General features: G+C 43.1%; 1 protein-coding gene across 6 annotated transcripts in view; it reads left to right on the top strand.

Annotated features, from left to right (window-relative positions):
• The window catches only part of VAC14 (VAC14 component of PIKFYVE complex), a 525,003-nt gene extending 516,697 nt beyond the window's left edge, over nucleotides 1-8,306 (top strand). For all 6 annotated transcript variants that reach the window (XM_029609234.1, XM_029609230.1, XM_029609228.1 and 3 more), the window contains exon 20: nucleotides 6,114-8,306. In XM_029609234.1, coding sequence (XP_029465094.1) covers nucleotides 6,114-6,276 — 163 coding nt within the window. In that variant the 3' untranslated portion in view covers nucleotides 6,277-8,306. The remainder of the gene's footprint in view (nucleotides 1-6,113) is intronic.
• The last annotated feature ends 15,001 nt before the right edge of the window (nucleotides 8,307-23,307 follow it).

Below are 23,307 nucleotides of genomic sequence, written 5' to 3'. Positions count from 1 at the left end.
ATTTTGCATTGAGAGTGAACTTTCAAAAAAAAACATCGGCGAATTAAAGGTATATTTTACATTGAATGTGAACACTTAAAAAACACCGGCGACTTAAAGGGTATAGATCGAGGCAAGTATTGACAATATTTGATCAGTGACATTTGATGAGTAAATCCACCAAGATGTCGGCAAACAGCTAGAAAACATATTCACAAAAGGTTGATGGTCTTTCAAAACTTCAGTTTTAATTTCACAAAGATTTATCACAAGAATTTTAGAATTTCAAAAAAATAATAAAATAAACAAAATACTGGTAGGAGGAAGGTTGGTTCATGATTACAATTGTTGAACTATACTGCATACAAGGCTCATGATAGCAGGTTGCAGTTATCATATGAAACCATCCTTTCCCTACTTTCAATATTTTTTGTGTGAACATGGATAAAAAATAAAATCTATAAAAATATAGAATTTCACGTGTGAAGGGTGGGGAATTGAGATTGGTGGTAATTTATACTAGCTCACAGCACACAAATGAAAACTTAGCTTATAAAAAGTTGCAAAAAAGAAAATTTCTGCACATGTAGCCTTTCAAAACGTAGAAGGAATATTGCTGCAGGGGCATTCTGGGAAACTATAGACCAATGAGCCTGACATTGGTGCCAGGAAAAATGATAGAAGCTATTCTTAAAAACAAAATTACTGATCATATAGACATGAGTTGAAGGGGGTGAGTCAACATAGTTTTTGCAAAAGGACTTTCTTTACCAGTTTACTAGAATTTTTTGAAGGCATCGTCAGGCATATAGATAAAGATGAGCCGGTTGATATAGTATATTTGGATTGTCAGAAGGCATTTCATTAAGTCCCTCGTGAGAGACTTCTCAGTAAATTGGGAGATCATGGGTTACGAGAAAGTGACTAATTGTGGATTGGTAAGTGGATAAAACAGAGGGTATGACTAAATGGTTAGTTTTCCAAATGGAAAAAGGTCATTAGTGGAGCACTGCTGGGATCTGTGCTAATTAGCTTATTAGCTTATTCTTAAATGATCTGGAATAAGGAATGAGATGACCAATTTTGCAGATGACACAAAATTGTTTTGAGTTGTTAAAACAGATTGTGAGGAACTTCAGAAGTAGACTGGGCTTCTAAATGGCAGATGCAATTTAGTGTGGACAAGTGCAAAATAATGTATATAGGGAAAAATAATCCCAACTACAGGTACACGATGTAAGGTTCTATGTTGGGAGTCACCACCCAGGAAAAGGACCAGCTTAATGTGTAGCAGCAATCAAAAAGGCAAATAGAATGCTAGGAATCGAGAATAAAAATAACCATATTGTAATACCTTTGTATAGATTCATGATGTGACCACACCTTAAATATTGTGTGGAGTTCTTGTTGCCCCATCTCAAAAAAGACATCGCAGACATAAAAAAGGTTCAGAAATGTGTGACAACAATGCAATAGAAAAGCTCCCTTATGGAGAAAGGCTAAGTAGATTAGCGCTCTTTAGTATGGAAAAAGAGATGACTGAAAGGAATTTTGATTGAAATTTATAAACTCATGAAGGCGGTGGAATGGTTATTTACCCTTTCAAACTACACTAGGAGCAGGGGACACTCCATAAAACTAGCAACCAGCAGATTTAAAACAAATCATAGGAATATTTTTTCAGTCAAGCTATGGAATCTGTTGTCAGAAGATATGGTCAAGGCAACTTAGCATAGTAGTGTCCAAAAGAGGGTTGGACTAGTTCCTGAAGGAAAAGCCCATAAGCAGTTATTAGCCAGGTAAATTTGGGAAAGCCAGCGCTTATCCCAGGACATGAGATATAAGAAATATTTGGCATCTGACAGGTACTTGTAACCTGGACTGGCCAGTGTCCGAGACAGGATGCTGAGTTTGATGAACCTTGTTCTGACCTCCCATGGCACTTTTTATATTTTTATGAGAAGAGATCTTGCCTCAGGGATCAGCCCTTGGATCGATTCTTTTCAACATTTTCATAAGCGATATTGCAGAATACCTATCAGGAAAGGATTGTCTTTTGTGGATGATACCAAAATCTGCAGCAAGTTAGACACCCAGGAAGATGTGGAAACATGAGGAATGATCTAGCAAAACTTGAGGAATGGTCTAGAGTCCAGCAGCTAAAATTTAATGCTAAAATGTGGAGAGTCATGCATTTTGGCTGCAAAATCCCAAGGGAGTGGTACACTATAATGAGTGAAATTTTTGTATACATGAATCAAGAGCAAGATTTGAGGGTGATCATATCTGATGATCTCAAGATGGCCAAACAGATGGAGAAGGTGACTGCAAAAGCCAGAAAGATGATTAGGTGCATGCAGAGAGGAATGTTCAGTAGAAAAAAGTTGGCGATATTGTCCCTGTGAAAATCCCTGAGGAGATCTCATTTGGAATACTGTGTACAGTTTTGGAAGCTGCACCCTCAGTAGGATATAAACCAGATGGAGTTGGTTCAGAGGGTGGCTAATAAAACTGTCAGTGGTCTTTGTTGTAAAGCGTAAAGGGACACACTTAAAGATGTAACCGTGTATACCTTAAAGGAAAGGCGGATGGGGAGATATGATAGAGACCTTTAAATTATATTGAAGTATCTGTACACAGGAGGCAGGTCTGCTTCAATAGAAAGGAGACACTGGAACAAGGGATGAGGGTGAAAGGGGTAGACTGAGGAGTAATCTAAGAAAGTATTTCTTTAAAGAAAGGATGGTGGATACATGGAATAGCTTCCCAGCGGAGGTGGTGAAGACAAGGACAGTATCTGAATTCAAGAAAGCATAGGTCAAGCACAGGAGAACTCTAAGGGAGTGGTAGGGATTGTAGTGGGTGAGCAGACAAGATGGCCCATGTGGTCTTTTTCTGCTGTCATGATTCCACAATGTGGTTGCAACATAGATTTGTATAAAGATGATATGGTATTCTCAGTTTTGTTCTCCATTCCTTTCCAAATAGTTCCTAATATTCTATTTGCTTTGACTGCTGCTGCACACTGACCTGAAGATTTAAATGTACTGTATTGTCCACTATGATTCAAAGGTCCTTTAATGAGTGGGAACTCCTCATGCGGATTTATTAGTTTTATACTGCTATAAAGTATGTGATTAATTATGAAGGTAAAAAATTTCACAAACCACTGACTGGACTTAAGTTATAAATTTATAAAGTACATTTGAAAAAAAAAAACAGCTTTGTTCATCTCAATTGGAAGGTTTTTCAAATGGATTTAATCATTTATAACCAGATGCTAGAGTTTCCTACCATAGGCATTTTTATAGGTTGGCCTTTCATTTCTTTCTTCATTTCATTTTTGCTTCCTGTTTATTTATTGCTTCCATTCCCTTTTTTTTTTTAATGTATATTTAGCGTACTTTGGTAATGATGAAGAGCTTTAGCATTAAATGAAAAGTAGCTCTTGGATGTCCATATTCAGCTGCCGGCCGGCTAACTTTGCAGGAATGTTATTTAGCGGTGCCAGCATGCTGCTGCTGCAACTCCCCGGCCATCTTAAAGTAAGCCAGATAAATGGATCTGACTAACGTTAGCACGGCTGGCATTTATCCATGGCTAGCTGCCTCTGCTGCAGCATGCCCCTGCACTGCCCTTGATTCAGCCGGACAACTCTGTATCCATGCAATGGACCCTTTGCTCTCATTTCTATTGAGGCTTTGGTTTACGCCTTTAGCTAGGGACAGTGAGCTTAGTGGATGGAGGGGGAGGTGCCATTCATATGCAGCCCCTCCCCTGGAATGGCTGCCCCCCTGTATTAAGGTTTTCTAAGCAGCTCTCTACTGTGGGCAGTGCTTTGAGTTGCAGTCAGGTGTGGTTTTCTAAGTTGAATTTTGAGCCTACTTAGGGGGATCCAGGCAAACGGTGCCTGGGGAATCCCGAGCAAGGACAGGAGGCTGCACTTCCAGTCCGCTTACTGGCTGGTTGGGCTTACTTACCTCTGGGTTGTTTTGCCAGGTGTTTGGGCCTCTTTTGTGGTAGGAAGCCTTGAGAATCTGCTGGGTGTTGCCTGGGTTCAGGGTATGGGGAACCCTGTCCTTGGGGGGAGCCTAGGGTAAGGAAGGCCTACCCCTCTGCAACCTCTTCAGGGAGCAGAGCTACACTGGTGGCCTGGTTCGAGATCCTATCAGGGTTTGTACTCAGTTCAAGAGGAAGAGTTTTGTTGCCCTTTTCCGCCTGAAGAGAAACTTTGGGAGCTGCAGGTTCCTGAGAGGATCCTAGAAAACAACCAGAGAGAGCTCTGCTAACAGTGTCATATTGAGACCATTTGAGGACCCCAATCCGGAGTCTTCAGCCCTCCCCCAGGGAGAGAGGATCTGAACTCTCTGTGCAGAACCTGTGGGGGGGTTTTTCCGTTTTTGCCAGATTGGAGGAGGGGGGTTTTTTTGTTTTGTTTTTTTCCTGTCCCAGCAAGAGGATACCCTGCCCATCTGGGAGCCTCACTACCTCCACTCCCTGGAAAGTGAGTGTCTGCATCCTGGTGATCTGAGGGAAAAGACTGTTTTCTGAGAATTTCTGCGCTGCTGAGGGCTTTATTTGTGCTATTTATTCCATCTGATTGCTTTATTTTTGGACACTGAACCAAAGCTCTCCCGCATGGTTATGGACACTTACAGCACCTGCAGCAGGAAAGGTCAGTGTGCCTCCCCAGGGCAACGTACCCCTAGCATCCCCTGTCACTCCAGGCCCTGAAAGATAAGTCTTCCCCTCCCCCGACGACAAAGAACCCCCGACCATGGGGGAAAGAGAGGCTGTGAAAGAGCTGGTCAGGAGGGCTTCCAGCCCCCAAGAGACATCTGATACTTTTATGGCCCCATCGGTGGTTAGTAGCCACCCCAAACATAGGGTTACAGCCGTATTGAAAGTTATCTGGCTGACTCAGGGCTAATCAGCACAGAAGAAATTTTTTAATTCTGCTGTTTGTCCAGCTAAGTCTGAACTTAAGCCGGACAAATGGCGCTCAATGTCTGCCTGGTAGAGTTTAGTAGAAAAAAATGTTACCGGCAATGCATTAAAATAATTTAGTACGTAAATTAATTTCAATTAATCAGTTGCCAAAGAGGCTATAAATTATGTTTTTGGTCCAAAAAATGAAGTTTGTGGGTTCTTTTTACAAGAGGAGAGTCAGCAGTTTTTCTCTGGCAGCTCCAGTTCCACAAGGGAGGAAGATCCTGGCAGCCTGCACAATGTGTGTCAGTGCCTGTGCTTTCTGATTCTGCCACTCTCTCTTTTAAGCCATGATTACTGCGCCCTTGTTTGCTGTACAAATATGTCTTGTGTCACTGAAAAGTTAGCTTTCCAGAGTATATATGTATTGTTTGCCTGTGATTCCCAACATTGTGACTTGATAACTTGGTGTGATACAAAATAGTCCAAAACAGAAGCTTACATGAGAGAGCAATCCAGTCATAAAAACTGTAAAAAAAAAAAAAAAAATCAGTGTGCTTATATAGCACAAGAGCTCGGAGCTGGTGAGTTATGGCCTCTGCAGCACTTTCAGCATTATAGACAGCTGGTGTCCACATTACACCAGTAGCACTGGAAGAATTCCAGTCATGAGATGAAGAGGAGGCAGTGTGTATCCTCCCACGGAGGGTTCTCTGCACTTGGGTGCCAATTCAAATACATTTGTAAGTGCCCCAAATTTGCCAAGAAAAAATTCCTAAGAAAAAAGGAAACACATCAAACGACCGTGTTGGAAAAACGAAAAAGGAAGAGATTGTGTTCTTGCTTCAGAATAGCTGCTGAAAGTTCTGGGATGAAACTTTTGTCATTTTAGTTGACAGCTGCTTTGACTTGTGTAGGGTGTTTTTTTTTTTTTTTAATCTGAGGTGTCTGAATATGAAGAACAGTGATGAGTCAAAACAGCTCCTGTCTTTTAGATGGCTAAAGATTTATACTGACAATCATATGAAGTTCTTGAAGATAATCATAACCCTCCCTCAGTCCCACCTCTTTTAAAATACTGGAAAATAAATCAGTGGATTCGCTAGCTGAGTCGCACGTGGCACTCTCTCAAGACTTTTTAAAGCTTAGCAGCTGCCAAATCGTTTTTTATGTCCATTTATCAATGCTTTCTTTTCCCCTTACAGGCACAGTGCGAATGTGGCCCCCAGCTCAAAGAAAGTAGACCCTTCTGATGTTGATTACCTGGAGCTCTTGCAGCATTTTGAGAAGGTACAAAACAAGCACCTGGAAGTGAGGCACCAGCGGGCCGGCCGAGGGGACCACCTGGAGAAGAAGCTTGGCCTCTAAGCGACAGAAGCGTTCACAAGCGCAGACAGCACCAGCTGCTGGTACAGCATTGCTTCACTTGGGCATTCCTGGGATGCTGGCCTATATTAAGGAGCTTTGAGTCCGCTATTCAAAAGACGTGGGCACCAAACTTTAAAAGTTAGGTGACTAGATTTTTGAATTAAAAACTTTTCCTGGGCCAAGCATCTAAATTTAGGCTCCTTAAATCACAAGGATCCTAAATTTAGGAACCTGGAAAAGAAATGGGCCAGGTGGGAACTACATTTAAATTGCTCAGTTCTGAATTTTTAGCATTGGGCGTCTAACTTAGGTCATTCCTATAGCTGACCTAACATTATGTACCTCAAGCTAAGGTGCCCAGAGTTAAAGTTAGGCACCTATATACATTCAAAGACATTTTATAGGCACCTCTACTCTTTGAATATAGGCGCCTAATTTTATATTCAGGTGCCCAGCGCTCTTTGAATATTGGGCTCATTGTTATGGAACTGTATAAGGCGTGTCTTCTGAGATATCAATATTGTGTCATCGGTCATCATTTGTCTCGTTCTATCAGGACATTATTGGTAACGTTTACTCAAGGAAAACAAAACAAGAACTCAGAATTTGAAATAAAACTTTATAGGTGACTTGTACATGCGCACGGCTACTTTCCAGTATTTGAACAAAGTATGTTTTATTGGGTAAGAGAAGAGATTTCCTGTATTCCACTCACAATGATATCTAAGTTGGGTTTTTTTTGACCTTGCAATTTCCTCCTGTACCCTCGGGTTTCAATTCAAACGGAACCAGTCTCTATTTGGGCTAAGGTGCCATAAGTGTTCATTTGCAACTACCTGGTGGCTTAACCACTATTGTATAACCCCTGTCTAGCCCAGTCATTGCACTGATGGTCCTTGACCAGGGGGGACCATAGTCCACAGCTCTTCTGAAACCAATGCATGTGCACACCAGTAGGTGTCACCACTGAGTGATGGCTGAGATTCACTCCCATATCCAAGGGCTATAAATCCTGCCTCTGCAACACCCCTGGCACCAGCTGGCCCAGAAATTGAATGAACGCATACCACACTGCTGCCGAGCTGGCGCCAGAAAATCTTTCCAAGGAAGAGGTTTGAAAATTCTTTCTTTTTTTTAACCTCATAAATACTTTGAGAGGTACAGGGAGAGAGATCGTACCATCAGAGCCAGATTTCCCAATAGGCAGAGTAAGCACCTACATAGGGGCACCTTCTGTCCAGAGGGTGCCTTGTGCTTTGAAGGAGGCAATTCTGAGGGGAGAGATGGTTCCCAGAGAAAGGAGAAGGAGCCAGCCATCGACCACAAACCATCTTCTAATTCCTGCAGCTTCTAAGGGGAACTTACGCCCTCCACTCCAAGATTTCAGAGGTGGAGCCCCTCCCCCTGCCCCTAGGGACCTACAAGAGGTAAATCCATCCCCGTACACCATGGAATTTCACCCTTTGCTGGTTCCTTGTAATAATCAGCTGGCCAGAATGTGAGAAATTCTTAGAGAAAAGAAGAGATTACAAAGCAGAATAGTTTCTCTAATTACAGCAGGAATACAAAATTATGGACGTAGATGAAACAACTTCTCTTGTTTGCTTTTTCATTGTATCTGATCTCCATGAGCCTGTCCCCCACCCCAAAAAAATGTTTCAGTCCGAAAAGTGGGTATATGGAAGACATCCTAGCCCTTTTCCATTGTTACTTGAATTCAGCAAACTCGTGCTGATTTATTCCTCATCTTTCTGTGATATTTCCTAAAACCTAGCCTTGAATGATTCTGATTTTGTCCATTTGCATTCCTTTTCATGTGTGCCACCCTTTGTAACTGCCTCTCCTAGGAAAACAACCCTGCATTCTTTCCATTATATATTTTTGGCCTTCGTGTATAGGTAAAAATAAAGAAACTAAGGTTCTCTGAGACCATATTTAAGTAATTTTGATTAAAATGCAGAAAGATTTGTATTTGCAATAAATGTGTAAAGACTCCAGCTCCAATAAAATCTTCAGTTACATCAGGCTAAGCTCGTTTATGCTGCTGAGATGTGGTGTCCCTTCCTTCCCAGTGCATTATGGGGCAGTGAGGCGGCCTTCAGCTTCTGGAGGTTTGGATTCAAACTTGCTTTAGGTGACTAGTAAAATTAATTTGGTCAAAATCTAATTGTGCATAGTAGGCGTTTATTGCTTTTCTACAAAGACAAGGGCTGAAGTGCATTTGCTAAACTGTATGCGCCCCGGGCTGCAGGAGAAGACACACACGCAGCTGTGTGGGTTTGAGTAATGGTAAGGAGTGTGTGGAGTTCAGTACCGGCATAGTAAGGTGTGCCGCAGGTGAGGACTGAGGTGCACTGAAAGAGCTGTGTGTGGGTGCCAGCGCTATACTAGCAGGGCGTGCTGCCAGTCAGGATTGAGGGGCATTGGCAGATCTGTGTAGAGGACCAGGGCTGGAATAGCAAGAGGACAGAACTGATGGGCCTAAAGGTACATTGGTTAGAGTGATGTGAAATCAGCATGAAACAATTATTAGAGTTTAGCACTGACATACTTTTAGTAAGAGCTGTTTAGGTGAAGCCTTTCCCACATTACAGCTGATTATAGCCTGCTGTTTCTCCTTGCTTTTATGACTGCTAAATTTACCACATGTACCAGGGAACAAAATAATTTCAGTTAACAGCTATACTTTATTCTCTGAAGACAAGAAGATCCGTGAGTCATGCAAACACATATGTGGCTCAATGAAATGGGCTTCCAGAACCTTCTAGATGAGAGCAAAAGTCTCTTCGCTTCAGATTCTCTCCATTTGCCAGTAACACACTGGATGACGTGACTTTAGCTATGCAACAACTTTTCTCTGGAGTTTGTTTTTGCCCCTGGCAGCAATTTTCTGCCTCCGTTTTTACCCCCTACTACCTTGTCTATTTTCCTCACCATGTCAGAGAAGCAGGCCAGCTTCAAGGTCTGCCCCAAGTGCATGTGGAAGATGTCCATCACAATGTGTGCTATGTTATTTTGAGAGAAAGCCATGATGCCTCTGGTAGCAAAGTCTGTGCAAGGCTGAATGAATTGGGATCCAGTGGGAGGCCTGAACGTGTCTGGCCATATCATTTTGTAGTGAGGTCAGAGGGGGGGAGTCTTGGTCCATTTAGGAAAGTATTGCAGATAATCAGTTAGGGGGATCCCAGCAAAGTCTCTGTCATGTGACTGAACAAGCTGACCTATAATCTAAGCAGGATGCCCAAACGAAGGATAATTTGCCCTGATGGCTGAGAGTGAATAAACCAGGATTTCTTTTTGGGGGGCATATTTGTGAGCAAGATAGAAGAATGGTGCAGCCCCACTGGAATGATATCACATCTACTTCTTGCTGGGACTGTCTTACTAAGAAAAACAGGCTGTGGGGGTCTCTCAACGAACATTAATTTTGTGCCAAAACATTAATGGGGGTACAACCCAAAAAATAGGTAGGAAGATACATGAGTGCTAACTGCAACACCCAACAACTTGGATGCAGGTCAAGGCGGGTTAGTGTGCCAAACTGCATTCCTTGTTAGGGAAATGAAGGTGATGAGAGAGAGATTTGATCTGTCTATGGAATCCATAAACAAGGCCCGGGGGAGGGTAATTTTCAAGGGGATTTCTGCAAGTAAAACAGTGTTTTATGCTCAGAAATGCCCGCCTTCAAAATTGCTCATTCAATATGTGGGTAAACTTATGCACATATGTCATGTTAATGCATAAGTTTATCCAGACTGAGCGGAGACAATCCTAAGGGCAGGATTGGGGAAAGGGTATGGATATATAGATACCCACATACTTTTGGATTTTAAAAAGTATGCGCATACATTTTTGTAAAAAAATATTTGTGGGACGATTTGTTGGGATAATGTTCTAAGTGGTCTTATGCGGGTAAAGCCCACTTTGAAAACTGATGTCATTGATGCACTTATTTGCTATTTTATGCACAGTGTTACGAAATTACCAGCTAAGAGGGCAATTTTCGGAAGCCATTTACCCAGGTCAGTGACCATTTACTTCCGTAAAAGGGCTATTTGAAGCTTAGCCATCCTGCACACACCTTGTTCTACAGTGCATCTACGTTTACTCATATTTTCATGGAGGTGTCCTGGGGTGGGATTGGGCCGGGGGAGGCAACAACATGTCCAGTCTTGGCCGGAAAATGCATCAGCAGAAAAAGCAGGTGCAAATCTCTGTGTAACTTTTCCTTGGGCATTTTTCAAAGGGGAAAATATACATGTACTTTTCCTTTTAAGAACAGGGGTAAAATCTGTGGGGGGAAAGTACCTTTGGACTTTGTACCTACCTGCACAGTTTGGAAAATTACTCCCTTAAAGAAATAGCTAACAAAGTTGGCAAACGAGAAAATATCTAATTTGGAGGAAGAGTTAAGAGGCTCCTTGATGATGCTAACTAACCTAGTGCCAAAAATGCAAATAAACAACTAAAGTGAGTACGTTTAGTCTTGTTTTAAATATCTTAGAAATAGAACTAAAAAGAAAAGCATTCGCATCATAGGTTTGCAGAAAGGAGTTAATGGCATTGATGCAAGAACTTATCTGCACATTCTTTTTGTGATCACACTGGGAGCCGTGGCTGGCGTAAACATTCAGGTTAAGAGGACTCATTGGTTTCCAGCTGTTAGACACAAAGAAAATGAAAACCGCATTTCCTAATTCTCCGAGTCCTAAACTATAAAACCAAGGAGAAGATCCTGCATACATATTTATCCAAGAAGGAAATCTCTGTAAGTAACAAACCAGGTATTGCTCTTCAAAAACTGGTCAGCAGAACTTGCAACATAACATTAAGCCTACAACCCCCCTATTTGAGTCTATGAAGTCAGCAGGACTAAATGCATCTGATCAGATACATGGCTGCCCTGGTTAAGTATCAAGGCTGACCGTGATGCTTTGGAATACTAGAGGAGGCTGACGTATTTCCACAGGGTAAAGGAGTGGAGGTTCTGTGAACAAAAGACTCAAGTCTGGAGCTAGTTGAATCCAGACGTCCAACTGGAGAAAGTGGGGTCTGGAGTGAGGTAAATGATTTCTCCAGGGCTTGCAGTGTTAACTGTTTGTGCCTTTTCAAATTGGCAAAATAAATAATTCAAAGAATGTATTTATTTATTCTTCAAATATTACTCCTGGGGGAATTCTATGCATAAAAACTTGAAATTCTGCAAAATTCAGCAAACTTTATATTGGTCAAATTAACAGAATTTACATGACAGTCTTTAAGTAATTACATTTTAAATTACAACAGAAAAAAAATTGTTACTTAAAGATGCAGAATGTTAAATATTTTGAGCAAAATTTCCCTAAAAATTCACTGCAAGAGTGTCCCTTCCATTCGCTCTCCCTACTCCCCTGGCCACTTTGCCCTCTCAGGCCCCAACTCCTCCACCTGCCAGTATCTCTCCCCTCCACCTCTAGGCTCAACCCCTTCCACTCTATTGCCAGTCCCAGAGTTGGACCCCGTTCTCAGAACTTCCCCTCACACAAGCTCCCTCTGTCCCTCCCTCTCTCACACATAGGCTCCCTCTCTCTAATACACATACACACACCCTCATACAGGCTCCCTCACTCTCTCGCACACACACATCCCCTCATACAGGGCCCTCTCTCTTGCATACACACCCACACAAGCTCCCTTTCTTTTTCACACATACATCCTCACACAGGCTACCTATGTCTCTCTCCAATGCACCCCTTCACACAGGCTCTGTCTCACACATACACAATCCCTTCACATATACTAGCAGCCTCACATACACACAATCCCTTTTTCATACACACGAGCTCCCAATCTCTCATACACATACACACTCCTTCACAATCTCCTCATATAGCTGCTTCTCTCTGAAACCCACACTCAAGCATCCCCCCGCTCTCTTACCTCCCATGCTGTCTGCCACCTCCCCACCCCCACATCCCCTCCCCTCATATAGCTGCTTCTCTCTGAAACCCACACTCAAGCATCCCCCACCCCCTCTCTTACCTTCCCCCCACCCCCTTATCTCCAATGCTTTCTCTCACCCTCCCCCACACTCCTCCCCTCATATAGGCTCCCTGAAACCCACAATCAAGCATCCCCACCCCCCTTGCCTCCCATGCTCTCTCACCTTCCCCTCCCCCACACTTTCTCCCCTCATAGGCTCCCTCTCTCTGAAACCCACATTCAAGCATCCCCCCATCCCCCCATCCCACCCTCTCTTACCTCCCATGCTCTCTCTCTCACCCTCCCCTCCCCTACACCCCTCCGCTCATATAGGCTCCCTCTCTGAAACCCACACTCAAGCATCCCCCATCCCCCTCTTACCTCCCATGCTCTCTCCCACCCTCCTGCTCTCTCTCACCCCTCCCCTCCACCACACCCCCTCCCCTCTCTCCCGGGGCCTTCCATCTTCGCCGTGAGCGGAGCACACTCCATTCGCAGCACATGGGGGCCTTCCATTTTTGCTGCAAACAGCGCACCCGGGCCTTCATCTTTGTCACGAACGGAGTGTATCCCGCGGCATACACGGGACACACTCCGTTCGCAGCATGTCGGGGTCTCCTCTGCTATTTTCTGCACAGGGGGGGAATTCTGCGCTCCGCAGTAGCGCAGAATTCCACCAAGCCTAGAATATATTTCTTCCTTTAAACCCATAGCACTCTAGGCAAGTTACAATAAAACAACTGCTAGAAACAAAAAGATAGAAAAAAGGGGGGAACCATAGAAATTTTGGGGTCACAGATGTTTTCTCAGTTGGATTGTTCTTTGTATGTGGAAAGGGAAGAATGAGAAAGAAGGGTAGAAAGAAGTTAAAGAGGATATAGTTTAAAAGTTTGAATGTAATGTGGAATAGATTATGAACATAAGAACATAAGAAATTGCCATGCTGGGTCAGACCAAGGATCCATCAAGCCCAACATCCTGTTTCCAACAGAGGCCAAAACCAGGCCACAAGAACCTGGCAATTACCCAAACACTAAGAAGATCCCATGCTACTGATGCAATTAATAGCCGTGGCTATTCCCTAAGTAAACTTGATTAATAGCAGTTAATGGACTTCTCCTCCAAGAACTTATCCAAACCTTTTTTGAACCCAGCTACACTAACTGCACTAACCACATCCTTTGGCAACAAATTCCAAAGCTTAATTGTGCGTTGAGTGAAAAAGAATTTTCTCCAATTAGTCTTAAATGCGCTACTTGCTAACTTTATGGAGTTACATTTACCCTTTCTAGACCTCTCATAATTTTAAAGACCTCTATCATATCTCCCCTCAACTGTCTATTCTCTGAGCTGAACAGCCCTAACCTCTTTAGCCTTTCCTCATAGGGGAGCTGTTCCATCCCCTTTATCATTTTGGTTGCCCTTCTCTGTACCTTCATCAGTGCAACTATATCTTTTTTGAGATGCGGCGACCAGAATTGTACACAGTACTCAAGGTGCGGTCTCACCATGGAACGATATAGAGGCATTATGACATTTTCCATTTTACTCACAATTCCCTTCCTAATAATTCCTAACATTGTTTGTTTTTTTGACTGCTGCAGCACTCTGAGCTGACGATTTCAATGTATTATCTACTGTGATGCCTAGATCTTTTTCCTGGGTGTTAGCTCCTAATATGGAACCTAACATCGTGTAACTACAGCAAGGGTTATTTTTCCCTATATGCAACACCTTGCACTTGTCGACATTAAATTTCATCTGCCATTTGGATGCCCATTTTTCCAGACTAACAAAGTCTTCCTGCAATTTATCGCAATCTGCTTGTGATTTAACCACTCTGAATAATTTTGTATCATCCACAAATTTGATTACCTCACTCATCATATTCCTTTCCAGATCCCTGAGCCACTCCACTGTTTACTCTTCTCCACTGAGAAAATTGGCCATTTAATCCTACTCTCTGTTTCCTGTCTTTTAACCAGTTTGTAATCCATGAAAGGACATCGCCTCCTATCCCATGACTTTTTAGTTTTCTTAGAAGCCTCTCATGAGGAACTTTGTCACACACCTGAAAATCCAAATACACTACATCTACCGGTTCACCTTTATCCACATGTTTATTAACCCCTTAAAAAAAAATTGAAGGCTAAAGACTGGAACAGGGCAAGACTGAAGACTGGTACAAAGCAAGACTGGAGTGGAGCAAGGCTGAAGACTTAGATCCAGGCGACCTTCTTGTTGAGGCAACGAAGAGATGTCAGGAGAGCCCTTTTACAGGGCAGAAGTTTGTGACATCATCCGAGAGTGCCGCGGGTTTTTCTGCCATGGGCCCTTTAAGACTGCTGCCTTCGGGCTCGCAGACGCATAGGGAAGAGTTCAGTGTCTCATCACAGCCGAGCCCCCCCAGCAGACAGGTTAATGCAGCTGCTCGCATCCCGCAAGCAGTGAAACATAACACAATGGAGCTGCCTGGATCTAGTTGGAGTGAAAACAAGGATGTGACACTAGGATGTGGATATTGAATGGTGATATGCTTATGGGGATTATCAGAAATCAGGATTTTATCTTAAAGATAGAGATAATACAGGTTACAGATGTTGATCGTACCTTACTTGTGCCATGAATTTATTGAAATTTGTCTCCCTTAATTCTAAGAGAATACATAGCCTCATTAAAAGACAAGGCCTGATTTACTAAAGCTTATTTTCTGCATCAGTGGAAAAAGCTTTGTAAATCAGGTCCAAAGAATGTTAATTCTCACATAGTCATGCAACAAGAAACTCATCTTGCGGCTGCTGATTTGACAAAACTAAAGTGCATTTGGGTGATCAAGTATTTCATAATTCATATAGTAGAACGTGAAGGGGAATAACAATTCTAATCCATAAAACAATTGTTTAAATGTATTGATAGCTTACTGGATTCAGAGAAGCATTGTAATTAAGTTTTTGATAGCTAATCATTACTTCACATTGATGAACATTTGTGCACCCAACACACTCTCCAGGTTCCTTCTCCAATATATTGTAAAACTGTAACACATTGCTGGCAAGGTGTGCAATCATGGGTGAAGACTTTAATTAAGCTTTGGATGAGTTGCCTTAATGACAGGGTTGTGCACTGCTTTGTGGAAACCTGGGTTCAATTCACAGCTCAGGCCTTCTGCTCCCTTGGTCAACTGATGCTGGGGATTCTACCAAGGCAGCATCCGTATCCCATTAGGAGAGTCATAGTCGTCATGAAATGGTGACCTAGTGGGCAGATTTAGTGCTCATGATTGTAGACTTCTGGAAAGAGCCCTGGTATATGGCTCCCAGCCATGGACTGTCGCTGTAATGACTGGACTAAAGTTAGGAGGTGGTTGTGACTGAACTGAAAGCCCAACGAGGCAGAGGGGAACTGCCAGGTAAAAAAAAACTGTGTCCCAGATAATAAATTAGATATAAAGCTACCATTTGTTAACCAAATTTCTAAAGGGACAAAAGCACTTAAAAATATCACAGAGAACCTTGAGGTGGTAGATAGCTGGAGACATCTGTATCCCAGGGACCTGAATGTTATGTTTTGCTTATCCTGGTGCAATATATTCTTGATTAGGAAAAATTATGACAATAAAGATGAAAAGACATAACAGAGAAACTTAAAACATTTCAGGAGCAACATAAATGCCATTCAGGGGACTCCAAGTTTGAGGAACTGGCCTTGGCTAGGGCAGAACTTGCAGATTTAACTACACAAGCAGCCAAGTCTGTGTTTAAAAGAAGGAATCAATCTTATTTTGAACATGGAGATTGGCCAGGGACATTACTGGCACTTGGTCGTAAGGTCAAGGCTTAGCAGAATGTGATTGCTGAGATTCAAGATGCAGAGGGAAAACATTGTACCTCACGAGAAAATATAGGACAGGCCTTTAAGTCCTATTTCCAGGGATTTTATAAGAAAAAATACTCTCTTATAGGTGAGAGAGTATTCCTAGAAGGCTGCCCACTTCAAACTATAGAAGATGTCGATCGGGATTAAAGATCATAGTTACACTATGGGGTAGATTTTTAAAAATTGCACGATCGCGTACTTTTGTTCGCGCACCAGGCGCGAACAAAAGTACGCTGGATTTTATAAGATACGCGCGTAGCTTATAAAATCCGGGGTCGGCGCGCGCTAGGGGGGTGCACATTTGTGCAACTTGCGCGCGCCAAGCGCAGCGCGCGCTGCCTGTTCCCTCCGAGGCCACTTCGATTTCGGAGCGGCCTCGGAGGGAACTTTCCTTCGCCCTCCCTTCCCCTACCTAACCCACCCCCCCGGCCCTATCTAAACCCCCCCTTACCTTTGTTGACAGATTTACGCCTGCTAAAAGCAGATGTAAATCTGCGCGTGCCAGCGGGCTGCTGGCACGCCGTCACCCGACCCGGGGGCTGGTCCGGAGGCCTCGACCATGCCCCTGGGCCGGTGCCACGCCGGGTCCCGCCCCTGAAACGCCGCGCCGTTTCGGGAACGCCCCCGACACGCCCCCTCCCCGCCTCTTTTACAAAGCCCCGGGACTTACGCGCACCGGCGGCCTATGCAAAATAGGCGCGCGAGGACCCTGCGCGCGTAAATCCTTCCGGATTTACGCGCGCAGGGCTTTTAAAATCTGCCCCTATGTTTTTGATGTTTTATATCTTTTGAGTCCAGTTTTCAAAAGTACATGCGAAACACCAAATGCACTTGGAAGCGAATCCATGGACATTTATGCTAAGATTATAAACTGTGTTGCAGGCAATATTCCCTCTAAGGATTGAGCAAAAACTTTTGAGTACTACTTTCTTTGATGCAAAAAGCCTATCTATGTTCTGCTCACAGCAACTCAGACTTAGAGGGAACATTGGTAGCAGCATGCACACAAACTTTCTCTCACACACACATACACACTTGCATATTCACTCTCATACTCTTTCTCACAAATACATCTTCATTCTCACAAACACACACACACACTCATTCTCATTCCTTTCATTCACTCTCCAGATTCTCATGAACATGCACACTCAGTGCTCCCCCTCTTCCACACACACACACACACACACATCTCAGTAACTGCAAACCCTTCACTGCCACTTTGAGAAGTAACACAAACCCCTGCAAAAAACAGACACCTAGAACCTTGCCATTCCATACCAGAACTACCTAAAGACTCAAACTGCAGCAGCCTTATTTATGACATGGCAGCAATGCAAATATTATTCCATGCCCTAGAACACTAATATACCACCTACTTGGGTTAATAGAACAAGCCATATCGCTACAAAGCTCTCAGAAAAACTGTATCCAGCAGAAATACTGCACCTCAGTTACACATGCAGAACACAGCCAGACCCTTACCTAATACATAATAAGGGACTACAAATTAGAAACAGACAAAAATAAAATGGAAAGCCCGAGAAACCAGACTCTGAATAGTGGAATTCAGAAGAAAGAATAAAATACAAATATGTAATGCACATTCCTAAAGATAAAATTTGCCAGTCACTAAAAATTCAAAATACATTTTATTTATTTGTTTATTTATTTATTTACCTTTGTTTCTAATAGGCTGGTCCCAGGCATCTTTTTCCACATTCTCTTTCTCGGCCTTCTTCATATTCCTTTTATGGGCTCTTTTTTCTTCTTCTCTCGCCCACCTGTCTTCCTCCCTTCCTCCCTCAAGCACACTCAGGCCCTCATTTCCACATGCTGTCTCTCTCTTTCTCTCACACATATACACACAAACACCCTCACTCTCACATGCTGTCTTACACACAAGCTCCCACTCTCACATATTGTCTCATACAGAGGCTCTCGCATGCTCTCACACATACATACACTGGCTCCCACTCTCACAAGCTGTCTCTTTCACACACGCATGGCTCTCACTTTCACATGCTGTTTCTCTCTTATACATACACACCAGCTTTTACATGCTGTCTCACTCACATACACACAGGCTCTCCACATGCTATATCACACAAACAGAAATGTTTTTCACACACACAGCTCTCACTTTCACATGCTTTCTCTCTTACATACACTGGGTCTTTCCCACATGCTGTCTTACTCACGCACGCACACACACACACACACACTTTCATTCTCACATGCTGTCTCTCACACACACAGTCTCTCACTTCAGAAGAGGATATAAAATAGAGCTCATAGTGACCAAGTGTTGCAAGTGCATGGTTTCTGATTACATTATTCAGCCAGGATCCTGCATTAAGCAGTGCACCAATTGTCTACATGCAAAACAAGATTTCTGTGGAATTCCATATGTGTAAATGCAGAGGATGACATTAAGGAAATATTTTGTCAAATTGATTTATTTAATTGTATTTATAGCCCGCGCCCTCCAAGGTTCGGGATGAGTAACAAACGTACATAAATAAAAATTTTAAATGGATTACATACATTGTATAAGATAATCGTAAAAATAAAAATGAAGACGATGTAATAATAGGAGACCTAAATAAAATAAGAGAAAGAGTTTAACAAATTAAAATAAAATTAAGAATAAAATAAATAATATGGTACACAAATTATAAAATAGAATAAGATAGAGCTGGTTGTGGTGGGTTATTGAGTACATTGGTCGGGAAAAGCATATAGGAACAGATGGTGCTTAAGGGCCTTTTTAAAGGGTTTTTTTTGTCGTTAATGAAGCTTAACTCTGAAAGGGATGGAGATCCATAAAATAGGGCCTGCTAAGGAGAAGGCCCATTCTCTGGTAGAGACCAATCTTGTAGTTTTAGACGAAGGAATTTGCAAAAGTAATTTAGTTTTAGACCTAAGATTTCTGCATGGTGTGTAAATGTGTAGGGATGCGGAGAGCCAGGAGGTGGTGTTGCTGTAGATGAGGCTATGAATAATTGATAAGGTTTGGATACGCTATTTTATGAGGATCCAATGGAATTTGTAAAGAGTGGGGGTTATGTGATCATAGATCCTGTTATTGGAGAGCAGTCTGGCCTCTGAATTTTGTATGAATTGTAGTGGTTTGATAGTGGATTGTGGGAGGCCTAAGAAGAATGAATTGCAGTAGTCCAAGCTAATGAGAATAAGGGATTGGAGAGTGATACGGAAGTGAGTTGTCTAATATAGGTTTTATGTGTTTTAATAATTTGATTTTGTGAAATGATGATTTTTGCAAAGTTTTGATATGTGTGGTTAAGCATAGTTTGGAGTCTGGTATGATACCTAGGTAGGTACTTCTTTCACGATATTAATGGTGCAGTTGTCATGGGTGGGAATGTCATTGAATTGGGGGGGGGGGGGGTGCCTAGGATGAGAATTTCTGTCTTTGATAATTTTAAACTTAATTTATTGTGTGTTAACAGTCTCTTTATCCTTGATACACTCAAATTTCTGGAATTATGCTTATCTGTCCAGCTTTGTTTAGTGGGAAAGTAGAAATGAATGTCGTCTGTGTAAATTCTGTATTTCACACCTAGAGTAGATAGAAATTGACAAATAGAAGTTAGATGTATGTTAAACAAGCTGGCAGAGAGAAATGTTTGCAACACTGTACACCTTCCATTTCCCACTTTTCCTTCACTCTGCATTTACTACTCAGCACAATTCAGGGTTGGCATTTATGGGGGCAATTTTAGGCAGGATGGGTAGTTTGAAGGTGTATGGGATTTCTACCCTCTTTAATTGAAAGTAGGGGCCCACACAGGAAAGTATGCATGAAGGTTTGAAAATGAAATCCCCAACTATACTTTCTCTCCCCTAACTTCTCTCCCTAGTCCTGAGAATGTCCCTTTTCCTCATAGCTAAATCTGTCTTGTGAAACTAAGCAGCTAAGGGCGGGCAATTTTTTTTGTTTTTGACTTGGCACTCAAAATAAGTAATCATCTCAACCTCCTCCAGTGGTCCCTAGATCAAGATGTGGCAAACAGAATCTTCAAGTTGGGTCTACTTTAAGGAGGACCTGTTTGCAACAGTCCTGAACAGGAAGTTACTGGTCTTCTGTTCCAGTAGGAAATCAGAAGACAGACTAGTAGCAGATGCTGCTTCCCTTAATTGGGAGACAGGTCTTCTCTATGCCAATACCTCTAGTAGCCAATAAAACTCAGAAAAGAGGCTTTGCTAGGGGATCGTGTCAGGGGGGGGGCTTGTCGGGAGAGGCGCGACGTTCGGGGCATTCCGGGGGGCGTTCCGGGGGGGCGTGGTGCCGACCCGGGGGCGTTCCGGGGCGTGGCCTAGGCCTCCAGACCAGCCCCCGGGGTTGGGTGATGGCGCGCCAGAGTTACGCCTGCTTGGGGCAGGCATAACTTTCGATAAAGGTGGGGGGGTTAGATAGGGGAAGGGAGGGGAAGCGGAAGGAAAGTTCCCTCCGAGGCCGCTCCGATTTCAGCCTCGGCGGGAACAGGCAGCGCATGCAGAGCTCCTTCTCACTCATATATATACTCTCTCATATAGACTCTCTCAGATACACACAAACAGTTCTTCTTTCTCTCTCACTCATTCAGTCTCGCACCGGGCCTCTAATTCAACTACTGGCAGAAGCCCCAGGGGCCTCTTCCGCTCTTTGACTGCTGGTAGAAGCGACTCCACCAGGGCTGACCTTAAAAGGTACAGGGCCTAAGGCGAATTAGCCAGAGCGAGTTCCCCCACCCATGATTGAAGGGCAGGAGGTGTTCCCCCTCAAGATTGAGATTGCACCCTGTTCCCCTGCCAAGACTTCTTCAATTAACCTCAATCTTCTGCCAAGACCCCCTCAGATAGCGTCTCCCCCCAGCCAAAGATCCTCTCAGACAATCTCTCTTCTCCCAAACCATGAAGCACTTTCACCTTCCCTTCCTATCAAGATACCATCAAGACCTTTACCCACTTCCCAGGCTCTAAGATCCCAGCAAACACTCCCTCCTCTTTCTGTAACCCTCCCAGTTATCTTATTACTAGTGACAGTCATTTTATTTCCCCTTTAATGCTGATCACACCTCCCCTTCTTCTGCATTATGTGGGCAGATACACACTGACACTACCCCTCTCTCCATACTGGCAAATGCACACTACATTCCCTGCCAACCATGTGGCTAAAGCTGCTCTTCCTTATATCTTTTTGGGTAGTAAAGGAAAGTGTCCGTGTGGGGCCCCATAAAAAAAAAAAAAGTGGAGCCCTGGGCCATTGCTCCAGTTCCTCTTCCCCCCCACCTGCTAAAGACAGCTCTGATCTCTGCTGTTAACTCCAGGGCCTCTTTAGCTCCCAGCGGGATGGATTTTGCTGTTGGCCCATGCTAGCATTTCTTTCTTCTCTGCAGCTCCCCCTCCCCAATGTGCCGCCCTGGGCCATTGCATAGTTTGCACCTGTGTACAGTACCATCAGCTGACAGAAATGTGAAGCATTCATCCAGTACTCTGCGCCTACCCGGTTCTATAATTCTACCCAACCTTTTATGGCAAAGTTCTTTGTCCTTTTAACATACCTTTTCAGTGTGAAAGACAGCTGAGCTGAACTCTCTCTCTCTCCAGGAAATATAAAATTTTCTTCAGGTGGTATTTAAAGAGAAACAAGATCATGTATTAGTCACACCTTTCCCCACCTCTTTAATGTTCCGAGAAGTCAAACCTTCCATTGTTAAAAGAAAAAAAAAATCATAACGGAATCAGAATCTGTGAAGCTAGAAGCCAGGGTGCAGAATCCAGTCAAAAGAAGAAAAAAAAATTGAAGTGTGTACTTCATTTACTGATGATCGTGCCAGCGCATAGATGGACTTCCTTGAAAGAAAACATTTTTTGAGAAAAAGTGAGAAATATAATTGTTCTTCAGCAGTTGTTATATACCTTATTTCTGCATAGAAATAAATGTGCCATGGTATTCAATTCTCTTCTACACATTCAAGCTGTGCAAAACCAAGGCTTCCTTCTCCTGCTCAGATCCACTTTAATGCTTCTGAGTGTCTGCATACTGCTTCCCATGGAGGGTAGACAATAGGCACCCTGCAGCATTCCTTATTGAACTTTGACTAAATGTATGGCCCTCCCACACTGGATAACTTTATGCAGTATCCAAACAAAATATACAGTGGTGAACGTGTTGGTTACATAGGCTCAGGGCCAGATTAAGGCTAACTGATACGCTAAGCACAGCCCAACAATGGTGCCCCATTGGTCCTTCCAATGCTTAACTGATGAAACATTAAGACTCAATAAGTGCTGAAGGTAAAATAGATTAAAAATGTATTTTCTTTCAAGCCAGACCCCACAACTATTTTAAATGTAAACTTTTTTTAAAAAATTGTTTATTTAATTCTAAATAGCTGTAAGCAATATAAGCAAATTATTTACTTAGAACTAGGAGGCAACAGAAAAAATGCAAATTTTCAAACTCTTTGGTGTCCTATACACATGCTTATTTTGCATAATGGTTAATCCAGGGCTGCATAGGCTACACACATACCTGTAAGCCACCAACATTAGCTTATTTCTAACTGTGAAGATGAGAAAGCAGCTCTTAGAGCACTGTTATAGCTCTTAGGGCATTGCATTAGCATGTCAGGTAAAATGAGGGTTTCCCACCAGGGAGGACAAGGACAGAGTCTAGAGAAGGCCAAGAATGGAAGCTCACCATTCACGGACCCCAGGCAGTCTCTTTACCTGACACTGCAGCCGTTCCCCATGAGTTGAAGCTACAGGTGCAGGCCACAGCGAGGATTTGATAGTCCAAGGCATATCTGAAGAAGCAGGCAAGTAGAGCCTTCAGGACTAAGAGTGGATCAAGAGTTAGGTATAGATCAGGAATCAAGGCTAGTCAAGCAACACTTTCATGGCCAAGACCTCAGGAAACTGGACTAGCAAGGGTGTGTCAAGCAAGGTCAAGGGAACACACCCAAGACCAATCTAATCAGGAGCTTCTGGGGCGTAGACCACCCCTGCCAAGTAGACTAGAGAGTTGTTTCTGAAGAATTCAAGATCAGCCAGTCCTGTGGTTAATCCTGAAGGTTTGCATTCCAAGCTCCAAGGATCACCGATTCAAGACCTTCCATTTCTTACAGTGCCATGCCTGGGGTCTGGGTTTCTCTGGATTTTCTTTGTAAAAAAGGGCTAGGAGTT

This window comes from Rhinatrema bivittatum, chromosome 7 (genome assembly GCF_901001135.1).
Source record: "Rhinatrema bivittatum chromosome 7, aRhiBiv1.1, whole genome shotgun sequence".
NCBI classification, from domain to species: domain Eukaryota; kingdom Metazoa; phylum Chordata; class Amphibia; order Gymnophiona; family Rhinatrematidae; genus Rhinatrema; species Rhinatrema bivittatum.
This window is presented reverse-complemented; position numbering and strand designations above follow the sequence as displayed.